The sequence below is a fragment of the Trichosurus vulpecula genome, chromosome 3, assembly GCF_011100635.1.
Source record: "Trichosurus vulpecula isolate mTriVul1 chromosome 3, mTriVul1.pri, whole genome shotgun sequence".
In the NCBI taxonomy this organism is placed as follows: Eukaryota; Metazoa; Chordata; class Mammalia; order Diprotodontia; family Phalangeridae; genus Trichosurus; species Trichosurus vulpecula.
In genome coordinates this window covers 123,012,087-123,033,150 of record NC_050575.1, presented here as the reverse complement: position 1 = coordinate 123,033,150, position 21,064 = coordinate 123,012,087, and the positions used below count along the sequence as shown (strand labels likewise).

Below are 21,064 nucleotides of genomic sequence, written 5' to 3'. Positions count from 1 at the left end.
TGAACTCGGGTCCTTCTGACTCCAGGGCTGGTGCTTTGTATATTGCACCACCTAGATGCTACAGTTTTCCAGGTCTTTAAATATTTTTACTTTTAAATCACATCTCTGTCTCCTTTGCTGTTTCCATGTCCATTTCTGAATCTCTGGTACAGTGGAATCAGAGAACTTAGGTTCAGATCCTACCTGTGATATATATTCCCTGTATAACCTCAGGCTTGTCACTTAACCTCTCAGTATCCCATCGCCTGAAAAAAAGGGAAGGAACTGGACTAGATGGTTTCTGAGGTCACTTCCAATTTCTAGGTCTTTAATTCTTTTATAAGGTGTTGGTCAAGGTTTTGTCTTTGGCTCTTTTCTCTTTGCAGTTTCATTCATTCCTACATTTTAACCACTGCCTCTCTAGACAGCTCTTAAATATGTCTCTCTGGTCTTGACCTCTGTTTTTGCTTTCTAGATCCATATCCCTTTAACATCTTTCTCCATTCTCTCCCCTTTGCTTCAGTATCTGGTGTAAAGGTAGTTTTCTTTGACGAGGCCAAACCACTACTCTAGTTGTGCCTTGATTTCATCCCTTCCTTTCTCTTCTTGGAGCTTGTCTTCCTCAACCTCTCATTATCATCTGACTTTTTCCCTGCTGCCTATAAGCATACCTAAGTCTCTCTCATCCTTAAAAAAATATTTACTTGACACTGTCATCTCCTCCGTTTGAATGGTCATGTCAGATTTCTCATATCCTATTAACTTCTCATCTTCAAATCTGGCTTTTAATCCTGCCGTTTCTCCAAGTTTACCATCTGTTTCTTAAATGTTGAATCCAGTGGTCTTTTCTATATTATCATTCATGTTAGTCTCTGTTGTATTTGACATTGTAGACTACTACGCTTTCCTGGATATTCTTTATTTCCTCAGTTGTTTTGTGAAACTTTTTTTTCGTCTGCCTTTAAACATTCCTTCTCTTCATTACTGAATCATCATTCACGTTCCACTCCATATATGTTGGTGTACCTGAGGATATACTCTACCTAGGTGATCTTGTTGGTCTCCGTGCGTTTATTCAGTCAGCACCATGTTTTAAGTATTTCCTATGTGTTAACCACCATACTAAGCTGAGAGTACAAAGAAAAGCAGAAGCAGTCTGTGCCTTTAAGGAACTCAAATTCTAATGGGGGAGCCAAAACGGAAAAGAAATTGGTACATATAGGCTATATAGAATATGAGAGAAGAAATTGATGGTTGTCTCAGAGGGGAGGACCCTAGCAGCTAGGGGTAGGAGGGTGGAGCCCAGGAAAAGCCTTTTTCAGAAGTTGGGGTTTGAGCTGAGATGTAAAGGAAGATAGGGAAACTGAGGTGCAGAGGTGAGAAGGGAGAGCATTCCAGGAATGGAGGACAGCAGCCAGTTGAAAAATATGGAGATGGGTATAAGAGTAACCTTTGTGATCCCTGTGACCTTGATGACTCTGGCTGATAACTTTGCCCAACTCTGCCTCACTTAAGTCCAGTTTACATAAAAGTCAAGACATCACTCCATGATATCATTGGTTCTCTTCAAAAACAATTAACATTATACATTTTACTACTCATAACTGAGATGTGCCACAGGGCTCTGTCTTAGGACTTCTTTTCTCCCTTCACTCTCTGTCACCTCATGAGCTTCCAAGGGTTTAATTGTTATCTTTATGCAGATGATTCCTAGATCTGTACATCTGTGTATCTATCTATCGATTGATCCATTACCTTAGTCTCTCTCTTGAACCCTAGACTCAAATCACCAGTGGTTTACTGGGTATTTCAGCTGGTTGTCCCATAGGCATCTCAAAGTCAACATATTCCAAACAGAACCCATTTTTTCCCTTATAACTTGAGAGTTATTCTTGACTTCTCACTTGCCAAATCTTGTCTATTGTATCTCCACAACATGTCTTTAATTGGTCACATCTCTACTCACACAGCTACCACCCTATTTAAGGGTCTCATTATTTCTTATCTGGACTACAGCAGTAGCCTCCTCATTGACCTCACCACCTCATTTGTCCCTTCTCAAGGCCATCATCCACACAACCGCCCAGGTGATTTTCATCATAATAATGATAAACAGGACTTATATAGAACTTTACAGTTTTCAGAGTGCTTTATATGTTAACTCAGTTGCTTCTCATAATAATCCTTTGAGGAGGTAGGTGCTATTGTTATCCCCCATTTTACAGATGAGGAAACCGAGACACAGAGAAGGTACGTGACTTGCCTGGAGTCACACAGCTAGTAAGTGGCTGAGGATGGCTTTAAACTTAGGTTTCTCTGACTCCCAAGTCCTGTGCTCTATCCACTGTACAATCTACCTGCCTATTTTTGACCATTTCACTTGCCTACTCAGTAAACTCTTGTAGTTTTCTATTATCTCTAGGGTCCAATACAATTTTCTGAGTTTAGCATTTAAAGTCCTTTACAATTTATTTCAATTCTACTTTTCTAGGCTTATTATCTCTTACTCTGTTTCACATACTCTGTGGTCCAACCAAAATGGCCTTCTTGCTGTTTATCACAAATAATCCTCTATCACTATGCCTTTATATAGGTTATCGCCCAACTTGGAATGCACTCCCTCTTTACCCCTGACTCTTAGAATCCCTGGTTTCCTTCAAAACTCGGCTTAGGTGCCACTTTCTCTATGAAATCTTTTCGTTTCCAACCAGCTGCTTGTGTTCCTTCCCCCCCCCCCGTTGCTTTATATTTATTTTGTTTGTGTATATATGTATATATAGATCTCTTTCGCTTTATATATGTACACACATACACATATATATGTATACACATACACACTTATACACACATTTCTCTTATTAAAATATAATTTCCTTAAATACAAGGGTGGTTTTATTTCATTCTTTCAGTGTCCAGTCCCTGCCACATAGTGCTTGATAAATGCCTATTGGTTGATTAATTGGAACCACTCTCTCCCCCTCCCCCACATAGAATTAATTTCTTACTTAGGAATCTTCCACTGGGACCTGCAAGTGAATAGTTTTTTTTTTTTCCTCTTCTGTGGAATTCCTTCATGGGAATGCAGGTATCACTACTTCCCATTTCCTGTTTCTTTGGATACAGTATAGTTATATTTTTTCTGGTACAACATGTATTCAGTTATATAAATATACTATAATTTATTTTGCCATTTTCTGGTCACTGGACATAGAGGTTGGTTCCACTCTTGTTATTACAAATAAAATAGCCTTGAATATTTTTGCACAGATAGGCCCTTTTTCCTTTTGTGGTGTCTGTGGGATATTGTACTTGCAATAGAATCACTGGGTCAAAAGCTATGATTGGTTTAATGATTCTTATATTGCTCTCTAAAATATTTGTATGTGTCTTCAGCCCCACCCACAGTGCAATAGGGGCTTTTTCCACTATCACTGCCAGTATTGACATTTTTTTATTTTTTTTATTTTTTTTTATTTTTATTTTTTTTTGCTTTTTTCAGTATTGACATTTTTACATTTTTTCCCATTTTTTCCCTTTTGGTGTATATGAGGTGGTATTTTAAGGTTGTTGTGATGTGTATTTTTCAGATTTTTAAGGAATATAAGCATCTTTTCACATGATTATTAATAGTGTGATACCCTCTTTGATAGCCACGTCAAAAGTTAGGAATATCCTTTGAACATTCCTAGTTTCATTTAGTAAGTGGTCACAGTTCCGTCTGTATGTGTTTCTACCCCCTTCATCTACAACCTATTTTTTTTTTTTGAGACATTACAACCTCTTAGGATAATGAGTTCTCCACGTTTATGTTTGGTCTTTATGATATCCTTGAAGCACCTGAATTGGCCATTATTTTCTTGAGTCACATTCTAAAGATTTGTTGGTAGTGTCATTCCCTAGTTATATCAGGGGCACATTTTCTTGATTTGTTGTTAGCTGAGGCTAGTATAGTTTAATGTCTTATTAGTAGCCCTAGGCAGCCTTAGTATTGTCTGTTGTTAAAAACTCTGTCTAATCTTTTGCTTTGTTGTGCATGTTTTCTCCTAGTGTTCTTATTTCAAATTTACCAGATGGTTCAGACATTGATCCTAATTTTGGTCTGGGATGCACTGGTAAGTACAGCAAATGATGTGTTTTATTCATTAAGAAGGAATCTAGACTGGCCATTCTTAGATTTATGGGAATGTCTAAGTGCTAGTTAGGTCAGAAAATTAGGCTGAAATGGCCCTTGCTAAAGGGTAGTTGGTGGCTCAGTAAAAATTGTATCTTGGTTTTTGGCTCTACCAATCCTTTTTGTGAAACTGCCTAACCCTTGTCTGCCAGCTGCATTCCAGTCACTTTGAGATGGGACTATTTGGATCATGTAGCTGGCTAGACCACAGGGAATGGCTCTTAGTAAATAATGACTGTATCACGTTTAAACCAGATTATTTGGCACAAAATTCTTTTGCAGTTTGTATTTTACTGTTATTATCTACAGTTTCAGTATTGTGGAAAATAAATGTAATGCCCAGAGAAAGAGAACTGATTGGGGTCAGAAGACCTGGGTTTGAATTCTAATTGTAACCTATAGCACTATGTGATCCTGGGCCTTTTTGAGCCTCAGTTTCCTGATCTCTAAATTGATGATGATGCTTGTACTAGCTCTCTCATCCACTCTGTACTCCACCCAAAGTGGCCTACTTCTGTTTAATGTAAACAATATTTAATCTCCCATCTTTGTACATTTGCATAGGCCATGCCCCAAGTCTGCAATGCTTTCCCTTCTCATCTCCTCACTTTTAACACTTGAAACTCTAAGTTCTCATCAAGCCCTAACTCAAGTGCCACCTCCTTCCATATACCGCTTCTGATTTCCCTAATTCCCCCCACCATTGTGTATTTATTTTGTATGTATCCTTTGTTCACTTGTGAACGTGCTGCATCCCTCTCAAGGATGTAGTTCACTTAGATATTTGGATTCCCAGCACCAAGCACAATGCCTGGCATGTATTAGATGGCTTATTGCTTAACTGTTGATTGAAAGGGTTGTTCTGAAGAGAGCAATTTGTAAACCGTAAAGTACTTTAGAAATGAGAGCTTTTATTTATGGGTATTCTTTGGAAAAAAACCAAGTTTGCTTTCTTGGAATATCTTATAGTAATAAGATGTTGGATTTGGAATTGCTTATGGAGATCACTTGGTCCAATCCCTTAATTTTATTAATTCACTTTGCAAAACGAAAAAGACTTGCCCTAAGTCATACAGTTCATAGTGGTATAGTCCTAACTAGAACTCAGGCATCTTAATTTCCATCTGGGTGCTGTTTGTACTTCACCAGACTGGCTAAAGCAGGGTTTTTAACCTGAGCTCCACAGACCCACAATAGATCATAGACAGATTTCAGGGGATCTGTGAACTTTTTTTTTTTAACATTTTGATTATTGCATTTTAATATAATCGGCTTCCTTTGTAATCCCATGTATTTTATTTTATGTATTTAAAAATGTTATTCTGAAAAAAAGTCCATAGATTTCCAGAGTGGCCCATGACACAAAAAAGACTAAGAACTTCTTGGCCTAAAGTTAATTTAGGCCTTGTGCCTCCAAGTCTTTCCTCTTATACAATGTCAGAATAATCACATATCCAAAATTTACTTGAACACGAATGCATCCATGAAGTTTTTGTTTAGTAATGTTTCACTTCCTCTGGTGGACACTTGTTTAGAAAGTTCAAGTATTTAGTAGAAAACCCAATAAATTATCAAAAGCCTCCGAGTAGTTAAAATAGACTTTCCCTCCCACAGGGGATCCCTAGAGACCCTCATTTGGGGTCCTTTTACTTTTCACACTATTTTAACTTGCTTTGCTGTTTTCTTTATCAGTTGGCAGCTGATTAGAAACAGCAAATTAGGAGTATAATTCTGGGTTGCTTGAGGCAAACTGATGCCGTGGCAATGGAAGAGATAGGATGAGTAATAGTCATAGGAACTTGAAAAGCAAAGTAATATGGGATCATTTAATATAGGAGTGAACAGCCCAGTAGTACTTCAGTAACCCCTCTAGGCAACATAACATGTTACAGTACAATAATTGATGTTCATAATGACCCTGAATCTTTAATGAAAAGCCCAATGATTGATTATATAGGTCAGAGAGTTGGAAGGGACATTAGTGATTATAGATTTTTAGAGCTGGAAGGGACCTCATAGGTGAACTGGTCTCACCTCACTTACAGATATGGAAACTGAGGCCCGGGGAGATTAAGTGACCTGCCTAATTATCACCCAGGTAGTAAGCTTTTAGCCTAACCCTCTTCCCATTTTCCTACTCACCATTTTATGTAGGAGGAAAGTGAGGCCCAGACAAGTCAAGTGATTTGCTTAGAGTTAGGCAGTAGAGTCATGAGAACCTTGGTCTCATGTGAAGAGGTTATTGCTCTTTCTGTGATACTGTGCTCCCTTCCTTTCAGATCATTCTACTCTTTTTCAACAAGTCAGAAATGCATAGTTAAAAAACACTGGACCCAGAAATAGAGTTCCTGGATTCAGGTTTTAATTCTTTCATTTAGTAGCTATGTGACCCTGGGGGAAAGTCACAACTTCTGAGCCTTTGTTTCCTTATTTATGAAATGGGAATAACGATACTTGGATCACCGAAATTATTAGCTTGTTGTAAGGAAAGTATGTTGTAAATTTAAAAACACTGTATTAATGTGAATTATTATTACTGTTATTTTATATTTCCATGAGAAGTAGTTGAAACATCCTTCATAAGTTCTAACATTTAGAAAGATAAACTTCAGTTATTTTGAAAACTATCCTTTTAGGTGCTTTATAAATGTCTGTTTAATTGAATTGAATGTGGAACATTTTCTTCCAAAATGTATAGAAAATGGGGTGTACATTTATTCAGCAAACATTTACAAAGATAAATAAAATATGTTCCCTGTTCTCAGTGATCTTATTGTATAGAAGGAAGAAATAAGACAGGCATGCAGATAGATAGAATATAGATTAGAATATAAGTGCCCATAAAAGGTGCATAAAGTACAAACCGCTGATGCAAAATTGGGTTCTGTTATGTGCCTTCCTTTTTCCATTTTCCGTAGTTTACAGTGAACAGTTCAACAAGTAGTCTTACTTCTCTCAATGAGTCCATGAGATTTTTGTTGAGGAGGTAAAACTGACCAATATCATATTGTTGGTAGACATGAGTAATTGTCTGTAGGTAGTTCTGGAATCCAACTCTATTGCCTTTATCTCCAGATCTCATTTCACATTATAAACATTGATACACTGTGTTTTCCAGAAAGAATGCTGTTCCAAAAACTTGACATTCTGTCCACTATCTCCATGAATTTATACCATCTGTCTCCTTTCCCCTTCATGCCTAGAATGAATTTCCCTATATCCTCACCTTTTAGGTATCTTCCTTCAATAGATTGGTTTTGAATCTTGGCTCTGTTTCTTACCACTTATGTAACCTGGTACAACTCAGTTTCCCTCTCTGGGCTCTATTTCTTTACCTGCAAAATAGAGGCATTGGATCAGCCTAGATTATCCTATAAGCTCCAGCCCCATGAGTTGAGCCCTATAATTGCTACCATATTACCGTGTGTATAGAACATTTTGTTTGGAGGTTGTTAGTTCATGTTCTGTCATCCTTTTACACTTGGGATAAGTTTATACAATTTAAAAATATTAAATATGGTGTTTTGGGGATTAGTTAGATCCAAATTAGTAGATCGTAGCTGAGAAAAAGTTATATGGCTCAGTACAATGTGTATTTCTTTCCATTTTGTTTTCCTCAGGCCCTTCTCCCTATGTGAATTTTGAGTAATTTGCATATTGTGCTTTTTTTTCAAGTGTCTTTCTTCTAATTTTTAGTGTTCCCAAATGCTTCAGAAGAAACTGTGTCTCCCACCAGAGTTCGAAACATGAAAGACTTTGAAAATGTAAGTGGAGCTATCTCTGTTACCCTAGTTAACAAATCAAACTTGTTACCTCCTGCAATCCAGAACCGAGAGGGAGCTGTATTTTCAGAGAACTATTAAGGCTAAATACCAGCAGAGAAGGAACATTTTCCTGGTGGCACCTTAATATTGATGCTAAATCTTTTTGGTCTCTGTTGTGAGGCCATAGTAACATGATATTTTGCGATAACTGTCAGATAAACAGGATGCTAAATGAGATTTGAAATTGCTAGTTAAAAAAAAATTATTGGTGCCTTTTTTTGTTGTTGTCGTTCATTTGTTTTCAGTTGTATCCCCCTCTTTGTGACCCCATTTGGGGTTTTCTTGGTAAAGATACTGGAGTGGTTTGCCATTTCTTTCCCCAGCTCATTTTACAGATGAGGAAACTAAGGCAAATAGGGTTAAGTGACTTGGCCAGGATCACACAGCTAGGAAGTGTCTGAGGTCAGATTTGAATTTACAAAGATGAGTTTCCTTACTCCAGATCCAAAACTCTATCTGTTCTATCATCTGGCTGCCCCTCCCCCTTTTGCTTTTATATTACAGTAATTTCCCAATATCTCTCTCTTTCCTACACCCGTCTTCCTCTCCCCTCTCCTCCCATTGATCTTTCCCTTTTGTAACAAAGAAAAACAGTCTCAAAGTGACCCTGCTGAGTAACAATGTCTAACAGCAAATATAGTGTTTCATATCTAGTATCCCCCATTTCTGTACTGAGGGGGTGTTTTATTTCATCATCTGGCTGCCTTTTGCTGGTGTTTTCATTTATATCGTAGTCAGCATGGTATGGTGGATAGTACATTAACTTTGAAGCCAGGAAGAGGTGAGCTCAAGTGTTGCCTCTGACAGATACTGGCCACGTGACCCTGGACAAGTCAGTAGACCTCCCCTTTCCACAGGCCTCTCCTCTCTAAGACTGAAAGTAGCAGAGGAGAAGGTGCTGACCAATCTGCATTAGTAGAGCAAGTTCCTCACCAAGAGTTCCCTCACTACTGAAAGCATAGGATAGGGTGGTGATCCTGTGGCCTCTAGGTCCTCAAGGGTAGCCCTTTGACTGAATCCAAACTTCACAGAACAAATCCCCTTAATAAAAGGATTTGTTCTGTAAAACTTGGACATGGCCGAAGGCCATGCCCAAGGCCATATGTGGCCTTGAGGCTGTGGGTTCCCCACCCCTGGCATAGTGGGTCCAATTAAAAACAAAAATAAGCTGGTTGTAATTGTGTCTTTTGTTGTCCTAGTTCTGCTTACTTCCCTCTACATTAGTCTCCACAGGTATACCCATGTGCCTTTGAATTCTTTATATTCATTCTTTTTTCCCTGAAGAACAGAATTCTATTATAAAATAGAAGTTTGGCCATTCTCTAATTGATAGGCACTCACTTTGTTTTTAGGTTTTTGACCACCATCCAAGGTACTGCTATTCATGTTTTGTTATGTATGGGGCTTTTCTTCCTGTGATTGAACTCCTTGGTGTACATGTTTAGTAGTGGATGGAATTTATTTCATATCCTATTGCTGATTAGTGTATTAGAACTTTCAAGTTTGTATTTGAGGATTTTCCTGATTTAGTAGGGGAAGTCATGGCTAATATTGTCAGCTAACGGGAAAATCGGCTTTTTTCCCCCAACTCTGGTTCTTCTGAACAAATTAACTGTAAGATTCCCTCATTCATCACAGGATGAATTAGAGCCTTCTTAATTTGTATCCAACTGAAATCCATAGTGTAGAAGATGGAATAGATATTTATCAAAGAAAGACTGGAGGAAACAAATGGGATAACGCTTTGCAATTATATTTCTTTATCCCCGATTGTCTTTCTGGAATGGAGCGGTGCTGTCTTTGGATTTAATTTAGAATACTCATTACCTCTAATAGTTATCTGCAAACCACCAGTGACCAATTGAAGAAATTACTTGTCAGATCTGTAATGGAAACAAGTAATTTCTGAGCTTTGAGCAGTGGTAATTTCAACTGCACAAACTATATGTTGTGGGGTTTGGGTCCTCAAATGGATAAGATTTGATTATCATGTGTTGCATATAATTAAAATGTGTTTTACTATTAAATGATCTTTCTTGTTTCTTGTTCATTTTTCATTTGACTCAAGTTTTCCTGAGTCAAAGTGGTCTTGAAGACCTAATAACTTGCAAAGCCAGTGAGCTTATGAAGGCAGCCTACCGCCTATGGTGCCAGTATCTTTAAGGATTTATGTTTTTTTCTTTATGACTGGAGTCCTTTGGCTGCTGTTAGGTTTTATGGTATTAATATTTTTTATTATAGCATTTGCAGGAGCAAATACCATAGATGAAATTGAAATGGCCACTCTGTTTTGGATGTCCCCCTCACAGTTCTTTTTTAAAGTCACTCAAATATTTCTTTTGGGCTGAACCATTAAATGTTTGATTTCTTCCCCAAGATGGCTTCAGCATTTCTTTGGAAAGCTTGTAAAAGATGCATTTTTTTTGGTTTCTTGAATTGTGCACATACTTCTGGACAGGGATGATTTGTTTTAGTAGTAACAATAGCTCACATATTCAGTGTTCTGCAGTTTGCAGAGGGCTTTCATGCACATTATGTCTTTCTAAGAAAGATAGTTATAAACCCCATTTTGCAGTGGATGAAACTGAGTCTCAGAGAGGAGAAACCTCATATAAACTGACAGGTCTAGGGTGAGAACTCATTGTGCGTATCCTACTCATAGAATCGTGAAATTTCAGATTTGGAAAAGACCACACATTGCTAATGCTCTCATTTTGTAGATGAGACAGAGTGCTCAAAGTTTGAAAAGCTAGTCAATGAGAAAAACAGGACTCAGTCTTGGGTCTTGTGACTCAAAGCCAAGTCCTGCCCTCATCCTCCTCTCCTCCTTTCCTTCCCCCCTCCCCTTCCCCCCATCTTTGCCTTCTGAGGGTCCCTAGATTATGGATTTACAACTGGGAAGTCTTAGAGGTGAGTGAGTTTAGGACCCTCACTTTTGGGTTTAGCCAGGAATAGTTGTGCTTCCAAATGATTTCCAAATTAAACATACAGATTTATTTTTGGGTGATTTAGAATTATAAGTGACTCACTTTGGGATGAGAGCATATTTTCTTTCAGGCCGTGCAGAGGTGTGTATCCAATTGCTGGATGAGCCTGCGATTCAGAATGAAGTTGTTCATTCAGCTTTTCAGTCAGAACAAGTCTGCTTGTACAGCCTTTTAATGCTATTGTATTCTTCTAGGTGTCTCACAGTCATTTCTGCCATATTGTATAGCTCATTATTGTAAGGTATTATCCATTTCCTCTCCAGGAAGGTAAGGGAATTGAGACACTGAGATATGGTACGTTACTGGGTCATGTGATGCATCTGTGACAGAGCAAGAAGGTATTGGGTGTTAGCTCATTTACAAGTTCATTTTCTTTCTCTGTAATGCATCCAGCCTTTTCATCAGTTTGGAGGCCTCATGAAGTAGAAGTTAGTATCAAGTGCAGAGCTTTGGCATTTAATATGAGTTTGGTTCATTTGGGTACCCTTGGTAAACCAGAGTTGTTAGCTTCTGTTGGGAAGCAGTATGTTCTAGTGGAGAGGGATGAATGTAATGGTAGCCTTTTTTTATACCCCTGTATTTGCTTGCTTATCCGTTTTATATACCACACTATATGAAGCCATGAATGAATGTTAATTTACTTATTATGCTTTTATGGCATTTTTTTAAGGTTTAGAGATTCATTTTTTGAATTGAAGTATTAAATCATGTTTTTCAGCCATGGAGAGACTTAATAGTACCTTCAGTTTTTTGTTTCTTGTTTATTCTTGTTTGTTTTGCTATTTGCCACCTTGCATATCTCAGTCAAGCCCCTTGCCTGAACTCTTTTTTTTTTAATTTACTTTTTATTTTTAGTTTACAACACTCAGTTTCATGAGTTTTTGAGTTCCAAATTTTCTCCCCCTCTCTCTCCTCCCCTTTCCCCCCCAAGACAGCATGTAATCCAATACAGGTTCTACATATGGCTTCGCATTAAACTTATTTACACAATAGTCAAGTTGTAAAGAAGAATTATAACCGATGGAATGAATCATGAGAAAGAAAAAACAAAACCAAAAAAGAAGGAAAAAAAAAAAGAGAGCAAATAGTTTGCCTCAGTCAGCATTCAGACTCCATAATTCTTTCTCTGGATGTGGATAGCTTTTTTCCGTCATGAGTCTTTTGGATCTGTCTTTGAACCTTGTATTGCTGAGAAGAGCCAAGCCTATCAGAGTTAGTTATCACAGTTACCATGTGTCTGTAATCGTGTATAATGTTCTCTTGGTTCTGCTCCCCTCACTCAGCGTCAAATCATGTAAGTCTTTCCAGGTTATTATGAAGTCTGCTCCTCATTTCTTATAGCACAATAGTATTCCATTACATTCATATACCACAACTTGTTTAGCCATTCCGCAATTGATGGGCATCTCCTTGATTTCCAATTCTTTGCCACCACAAAAAAAGCTGTTATAAATATTTTTGTACATATGGATCCCTGGCACAGCGGAGCTACTTGCTGCTACTGTGGCTGTGTAAGGCCAATAACACCAGCACATAGGAGGGCTGCTAGCACAGGTTCTTTGATCTGTTCTTCTAAAGAAAGCAACTTTAAGGGGTTAACAATCTTATTTAATTAAACATACGTATATCATTCACTTAGTCCAGGGGAAAAAGTCAGCACCCTGAACTTCAGAGAAAATACAAACAGAAATTACAAACAGGAATTATGAGTAGAAAGAATAACAGTAACCAACAGACAGGCTTCTATCTGTCTGACCAAATCACAATATGTAGCTACCAGAGATGGAAGCACCAACATCTGGATTTTCAAAGCTGGGGCCGGGGGCGGCTCTTAACAGCTACCCAGAGTCTTGTCTAGCCAAACCGTGCGACCACTCTTCCAATGAGTGAAACCCCCAAAACAAAATGCTAACTTCAGAGTATATATATGCTTCTTCAGGGTCAGAGGGTGTCACAATCATGAGATTCAAACCCATGTGACCTAGGCCTTCCTGTGACTTAATCAGGTCATCAAAGACTCCTGATTCAAAGACTCTTGATTGAAACAAGACAAGACTCAATCAAAGGCACTCCATGCCTTAGTGCTGAGAAGCATTCAAACAAAAACCAGCAAAAAGTCTACTTTGCTTGCCATTACATTTGAAAGGCAAGACTGTCAAAGGTACTTGACTGCCTTAGTGCTGAGAAACATTCCTAAGGAAAAAACAAAGGCAAAAAATCCCATCCTGCTTGCCATCACTGTCCCTTTCCCAATCGTGTGATCTCTTTGGTATAAAGCCCTAGAAGTGGTATTGCTGGGTCAAAGGGTATGCACTTTTTTTTATAGCCCTTTGGGCATAGTTCCAAATTGCTCTCCAGAATGGCTAGATCAGTTCACAACTCTACCAACAACAGTGTTCCAATTTTCCCACATCCTCTCCAGCATTTATGATTTTCTTGTTTTGTCATGTAAGCCAATCTGACAGGAGAGAAGTGGTATCTAAGAGGTGTTTTGATTTGCATTTCTCTAATCAATAGTGATTTAGAGCATTTTTTTATATGACTACAGATATCTTTAATTTCTTCCTCTGAAAACTGCCTGTTCATATCCTTTGACCATTTCTCCTATAAATTTGACTCAGTTCCCTGTATAATTTAGAGATGAGGCCTTTATCAGAGACACTGCTTGTAAAAATTCTCTCCCAATTTTCTGCTTCCCTTCTAATCTTTGTCGCATTGGCTTTGTTTGTACAAACCCTTTTCAATTTAACACAATCGAAATTTTCCATTTTGTATTTTGTAATGCTCTTTATTTCTTGTTTGGTCATAAATTATTCCTTTCTCCATAAATCTGACAAGCAAACTATTTCTTGCTCTCCCAAATTGCTTATAGTATCAGCCTTTATACCTAAATCATGGTCTATGCCCAGTTTCTGCCATACTATTTTCCAGTTTTCCCAGCCGTTTTTGTGAAATAGTGAATTCTTAACCCAGAAGCTGTACTCTTTGGGTTTATCAACGAGTAGATTGCTGTCTAAACTCTTGAGAAAAGGTAATACTTTTACTGGTGATGACTGTGCAGGCCAGGGGGACCCCCTCTTAACTTTGGGGATATCTAGATGAAGGGGTTTCCAAGGCTTTAGGCCCAAGATCTGTGAAAGCATGGAGTTAAATTGAAATGGGAAATGAAAGCCTGGCCTCTGACCCCCTGAACCCAACATGGGCTCTTGAGCGCAAGGAGGACTTAGGAGCAGCATGGCCTATGTGGGGGAAATGAAGTTTCTTCTTTATATAAGAGAATGCCAGAAGCTTCCATATTTGGATTATTTCTTTCTTAATTGATCTGTGTCCCTTTTTTTGGTACTTACATTAGTGGTGTCAGCAGATTGTTCTAGACTTAGAAGAACATTCCCTTCTCTCAGGTGCCTTGAGGTACAGCTGTCTTCCTGTACCTTGCCATGAGCCTAAAAAGGCCAGCTGTCTATACTGCATAATTTTAAAAATATTTTTAAATATCTTTTTTTAATAGAATCTTCATTTCCGGAAATATCCCTCTGTCTTTTCAGCAAGCCATTCCTTGTAACAAAGAATAAAAAAGGAGAGGAGAAAAAAAGAGCATTTGAGCAAAGCCTCCTTAAATACATCAACTGAATCTGCCCATGGGTACAGTTTTTCACATTCCTTATCCTTCATTGCTGCAAAGAAGGGCAGGATGTATTCCATAATTTTATTCCAGTAAATTTTGTTTTAGATTCTTGTTTTGTGTATGGGCTGACTTTTATTTTTCTCACATAGCTACTGACATACCAAAAAAACACTTATTTAGTCTAGAGGAAAACAGACAGGAGACTCTGATGATCAGTTTTCATACCTTTAACAAACCCTTTTAATGCCAATTGCATGAACAACTGGATTTGGAAACACAAAACTTAGATTATGAGCTCCTGTGTTCCTTAGATTAAATGAGATAATATTCGTAAAACATTTAGCATGTCTGGCACATTTCTGTCTTGTCCAATTCTTGGTGACCACATTTGGGATTTTCTTGGCAAAGATACTGGAGTGATTTGCCATTTCCTTCTCCAGCTCATTTTACAAATGAGGAACTGAGGCAAACAGGGTTAAGTGACTTGCTAGGGTCACAGAGCTAGTAAGTGTCTGAGGATAGATTCGAACTTAGGAAGATGAGTCTTCCTGGCTCCAGATCCAGCACTCTATCTACTTTGCCACCTAACTGCCCCACCTGGCACATATTAGGTACTTAATAAATGCTTATTCCTTTCCTTCCCCAATACCCCCCCCCCCCCAGTCCCACAGCTATGTACCTAGGCAAGTTACTTCCCCCAAATGCAGAGAGTCTCTGTCCTAGCTACCTCACACATTTGTTACAATGAAATCACCTTGTGAATGCTTTGGAGTAATAAATGTGAGCTATTTCATTTAGGACACTGGGAAGATAGTTTCTTACATGCCTATTTGACTATCACTAGTTATCACAGCCCCATTTAACACTAACCACACAAAGCAGAAGGCTAGGTCAGGAAATGACCTAAGAACAGTTTTCTAAATGAATCATGGTACACTGGAGTGAAGATTAAACCCCATAGCTAGTCTTGACACTTTCCTTTTCATTAATGTTTCATTTAACTACTTTTAGCAAGACCCTGTTATTAGGTAGTATCATTTATCAGAGATTAACCTGAGCCAACTGGATTTCATCCATATCCCTACCTCAATTAGAAGTTGGCATTTGTAATTTTTTTATTGGGCGTGCCTTATGTGTTGAACATGAATACCATATATTGAGTTGAGAGCTTTGTCTGTAGGTAGTCCTGTGATGTAGGATCACCTAGCCTTAGTCATTGGCTTTTTTCAGTGTACAACTTGAATGTGATGGCGTAACAGCCCTTTTGGACGTTCTTTTATGTGGTCTCCTAAGATTGAATTTGAAGAGCAATTGTTTAACTAGAAGTCTGAGAGATTGTTTCTCTTAATGAATGGTGGCTCCCAGGGACTTCTCTTCATTCTAAATAGGATCTTTAAATGGGTTAATGTTATTTTATGTTTGAATTTATTGAAAATATGGCTCAAGCCATGCCATAATCATCTTTGGTAATCTAGTTTTGCCCAGGTCATGACAATATTGTTTCCTGTGCTTAGATTTCATTTTTGGTTATGTTGAGTGAGGGTCCCTGTGATGGGGAGGTACAATGGTGCATTGGAAAGATTTGGAGTCACAGTTTGTAGGTTTGAGTTTTGGCTCAGCCATTTACTACCTCAGATCTTGGGCAGGTCACTTAACTTCTTGGGGCCTCTGGCTCCTCATCTATAAAATGAAGGAGTTGGGCTAGAAGACATCTAAAGGCCTGTACAGTTCTAAATCTGTAATCCTCTTCTTTATCTGTCTGCCTCTTTATACTTTCCCTTGACCTCATTCAGTCTCTTTCTACAGCAGTATACTGTTACAGATATTTATGAAGCACCTACTTGGTGCATAAGCTCTTGCTTCGATGAGATGGATCAGCCAGGTCCTAGGGAACATACGAAGGGTAGATAAGGCCTTGTGCTTGCTGGGATGGAATAGTTACTTAGGGGGTGTAAGGTTCTAGGGAGAGGCAGCAGAACATAATAGAGAGCAGGCCTTAACAAGATGGGCTCATCTCTTGCCTTGGACACCTACTAACTGTGTGATGCTGGGCAGGTCACATAACCAGCCTCTCAGTGCTCTAGGGCATATATTGGGTTGAGACCCACAGTTTAAGAAGCGCCAAGTGGAAAAAGTTTAAGAAACCCTTCTCTAGACTACTCTAAAGACTGTATGTTGCAGAGAAAGTACCAACCTACATTGGTAGAGGGAGTTTCCTATACTAATGAGATTATAGGTCTAGCCCCCAACTAGACTGTATTCCCAACAAGTTCACAACAAAGACAATTCTAGGGTACAGTATTACGTGAGAAATATATTAGAAAGTTGGAAAACAAAGTGTTTATGTGAGGTCTGGAGGATTGAGGAGGTGGCATTTGTGTTGGGCTTCAAGCAGGGGTTCTTTTTTTTTAAAATAGTGTTTAATCTTTTTCCAATTATATATAAAGTTTTCAACATTCACTTTTATAAGATTTTGAGTTTCAAACTTTTTTTCTCCCTCCCTCCCCCCACCAACTCCCAAGATGGCAAACAATCTGATGTAGGTTATACATGTACAATCCTATTAAACATATTTCCACATTAGTCATGTTGTGAAAGAAGAATCAGAGCAAAAAGGAAAAACCGCGAGAAAGAAAAAATCAATGAAAAAAGATGAAAATAGTCCGCTTCGCTCTGCATTCAGACTCCAGAGTTCTTTCTCTGGATGTGGAGAGCATTTTCCATCTTGAGTTTTTTGGAGTTGCCTTTGTATTTGTATTGATCATTGTATTGCTGAGAAGAGCGAGGTTGATCAAAGTTGATCTTCCAAGCTGGGGTTCTTCACCTTTCCTGGTGCCTGCCCTTTGATAGGCAGCTGAGGCATACAGACCTCTTCTCAGATTAATATTTTTAAATACACAAAATACATAGGCTTATGTATGGAAAGGGAAACCAATTATATTGAAACAGTTAACATTTTTTTTTAAAGTTTATGTACCTCAGATTAAGAATCTTTAGTTAAATGATGGGTAGAGATTCATCAATGTAATAGAGGGAAGGAAAACATTAAGGGACCTAGAGAAACAGCCTGAGCAAAGTAAGGAAGTAACAGAGTGTTATGTGAGTCCAGGAGGCAAGAGTTGCCCCTTGTATAGAGTGGATTCTAGAGTACATGGAAAGGAACAAAATGTGTTGAGATTCTGAAGTTTAAGTCATGCTGTATTATCAAAAGCCTTATAAAACAGACAAGGGAGCTGAAATTTTATTTAGGTGACAGTAGGGAGCCACCGAACATTTTTAAACTGAGAAATGACAAGATCAAATTTAGGTTTATGTTTAGTTTATGTTTATTTTGAAGGATGGATTGAGGGGCAGAGAGAATGGAGGCAAGAAGAACTGTTAAGGGGCAAGCTGGTACCACCTATGAGTGGGCAGTAGGATTAGAGATGGAGGGATGGAGCTTTGTTTGAGCTAGCAAATAGATTGGTTTAATATAGCTTTTGACTGTGACATATATGGTAGAGAATGGCCATGGAATAGTTAGGCCAATTGATTAATTTCATTACTGTTTGTCATGAAAGTAGAGTATTTTTTTCTAACCTTGATAAATATTCACCCATTTTAATTTTTTGATGTTCTTCATTCTAGGTGGTCGGCATAAAAAAAATTAGCGCCTGTGTCTAGGGTGATGTGAATTTGAAAACTTAAACTATGGCATTATCTTACTTTTCTGTGTTAAATTCTTAAGTAAAATGTAGGTTACGTGTTTTTGTATGTGTGTCTGTGGAAAGCAACATGTTTGTAGTAGAAAGAGCACTATACTGGGGGTCTGGAGCCCAGAATTTGATCTCATTAACTAGTTCTGTGACTGTGTGTGTAATGATTTCAGCTCTGTTTCCTCGTCTGTAAAATAGGGGTGATAATTCTTGAACTCCCTAGCTCCCAGGAGTCTTGTGAGGAAAGTGTTTTGTAAATGGTAAAGGGATGTAGAAATGTGAGCCATTGTCATTTTTACTGGTGGTGGAGGTACTCTCACTGATAAGATATTTTCAATTTTGACAAAGCGTTTTGAACACAACCTTTCTTTTTACAGAAATGGTGACGGTCATCTTTAGGGAACTTGACTGCCAGTTTATGGAGAAAAGCTGGTACCCTTTTTTCTGATTGAGTGTTCACTGTGGTTTCAGTTGAACAACTTGCAAAAGGAATGAGAATATATTTGTTTTTTGGTGTCCCACTTTATAGTGGTGACCAACCTAAATCTCTTTTAGCTTGAGGCCATAAACTGAAGGCCTCCTGACTATTTTAGCTCCAATAGGACAAAGTCTTTCAAGTGTTGCTAAGAATTTTAACTTACCACACAAAACAACAGGCATTCTAAAGCAAACCTACATAAATATTTTATTGGTAGCTGAGTAATGTTTCTCTTTGCAGCAAGCATCTGGCTGGGAACACGTTTTTATTTCGATAAATGTTTCATGCTCTGTCTCCTTAAAACATTTAAAAGGAGGTTCTTAATGAAGCCAACAAACATTTCCTTTACTATTCTTGTTACCCAGAAAATTGAAACCGCAAGTGTTAAAGGGAGGGCAGAATGCTGAGAGTTTGTAAAATACATTTAATGTGCTATATATTTACTGGTTTCTTTATAGTGACTAAGAGGAGTTGAATCATAAATTCATAGACTTATATAATGTTATAGCTACAAGAGACCTTAAGAGATTATGTAGTCTAATTTCTCGTGTTACAGATGAGGAAACTGAGGTCCAAAGTTATAAATAGCTGGCTAGTTAGTGGCAAAGAACCCAATCACCTTGACTCTGCCATTGCTCTTTTTTATTATACTCCACTGAATCCTTTGGTCCATTTGAAATGGAATGAAAGTTAGAACCATGTACAAGTGGGAAACCAGTAAAAGAAAAGAAGGGGAAAGACAGTCCACAAGGCAGCCATTTGAAGTGACCCAGAGAACAATATAAACCTATATATTCTGGATACCATTTGAATAATAATATGGTCTTGATCTTGGAGGACTTTTTTGTTGTACAACCAAGTGTTAAAAGTACAAGGATTCAGCTTTTAGCATGTTAACTGACATTCCTACCACTGGAGGGGCATATTCCTTCTGTTTGGCAAGATCATCTTGTAGGAAAAACAAACTAGATATTTTCAATTTAGCGTAAATATTGTGCCAAGTATAAAGTCAGTGTAAGTCGGTAGTCCCACAGAGATCAAATGTTTTCCCACATGTTTCTAGCTTTTTAGCTGAGGCTTTTTTTATGTTGTCTTAATCCATTCTCCCAGCCATCACATTCTTCCCCCTAAGGCTTTTTTACTGTCTCTGTTTCTTTTTACCTATCATTAAGTTATAGAGAAAAGATGATGTTTTAACTTTTAGTCATCGTTTAGGCATCTTTTTGGACAAATTTATGTTCCTTACTTGAATAGGCTTCAAATTTAAACTCATTATTTTTCTTTTTTCCCCCTTCATATCATTTTATAATAGAACTTGCAGTCCTTCATTATTAGAAGGATTCCCACCAACATGCCCAGAAATATTTGGCCTTGGAGAACTTATCTTAGCTTTGGTATTAATTTCCTCACTGATTCTAGGCAAGAAATCCCCCTACTTTGGGCCACAGTTTTCTTCTCTGTAAAATGAGAGGGCCTGGACTAATATGGTCTCCAAGATCCTTTCCTAATATATTATTTTGTGAGTCTGTTTTCTTAGCATTGACTCTTAGTAGTCTGAAAACCAGTTTTTTGTGATATAATAATATGCTAGTATTATATAATGAATAAGGTAAGAAGTTGGGAGAGGGGAGTTTAAATTTTCCTTTGTTGGGTGTTAGTGGATCTTATAAAATGGGGCTTTTTGATTCTGTTCATTAGTGTTCTAGCTCATTAATGTTTAGTTGATAGAGCAAGAGGTGAAATTAAAAATGATGTACAAGTTATAAAACTATAAACGCTTAAAAAAGAATATAGGGCCACTCTAAATCAGCCAGCATTTATTAAGTGCATACTACGTTTCAGGCACTGTGCTTCCCTTTTAGCATTAAGTTCGTAGTCCTATGGACTGGTTGTTTGTTTTAAATTCTTTTATTATAAACTTATTCACCATCAGGGAGCCGCCAAACATTCAAATAAGGTTTTAAAAAAAAGATTGTATATAATACCAAACTTCTGACTATAATTTTTTAAAAAGCATATAATTTTAATAAAAATATGTGGTTTGCTTCCTTCTCTTTAAGAACTCTCTTTTCTCTATATTTCGAGTCTTGTTTCTACTGTTATTTATTTTTAAAAAGTAATAACATAGATATGTATTGTATTGATTCTCATTTTTTCATTATGAGTATCTTCCATTATTTCTTTGTGTACTTTTTCAAGTGAGATGGGGAATTTAACCTGTAATTTAATTAAGGTAGGCAACTCCCCCAAGAGGAGGAGGTGCCCTCTCTACCAATGCAGATCAGCAACTGTTTTTTAATTTGTA

At 37.8% G+C, this 21,064-nt stretch overlaps 1 protein-coding gene across 2 annotated transcripts in view; it reads left to right on the top strand.

Moving 5' to 3' along the window:
• CDK5RAP2 (CDK5 regulatory subunit associated protein 2) overlaps positions 1-21,064 on the top strand; it is a 153,169-nt gene that overhangs the window by 8,193 nt on the left and 123,912 nt on the right. For both annotated transcript variants that reach the window (XM_036749546.1, XM_036749547.1), the window contains exons 2-3: positions 4,027-4,091; positions 7,847-7,914. In XM_036749546.1, the coding sequence (XP_036605441.1) occupies positions 4,027-4,091; positions 7,847-7,914 (133 nt within the window). The remainder of the gene's footprint in view (positions 1-4,026; positions 4,092-7,846; positions 7,915-21,064) is intronic.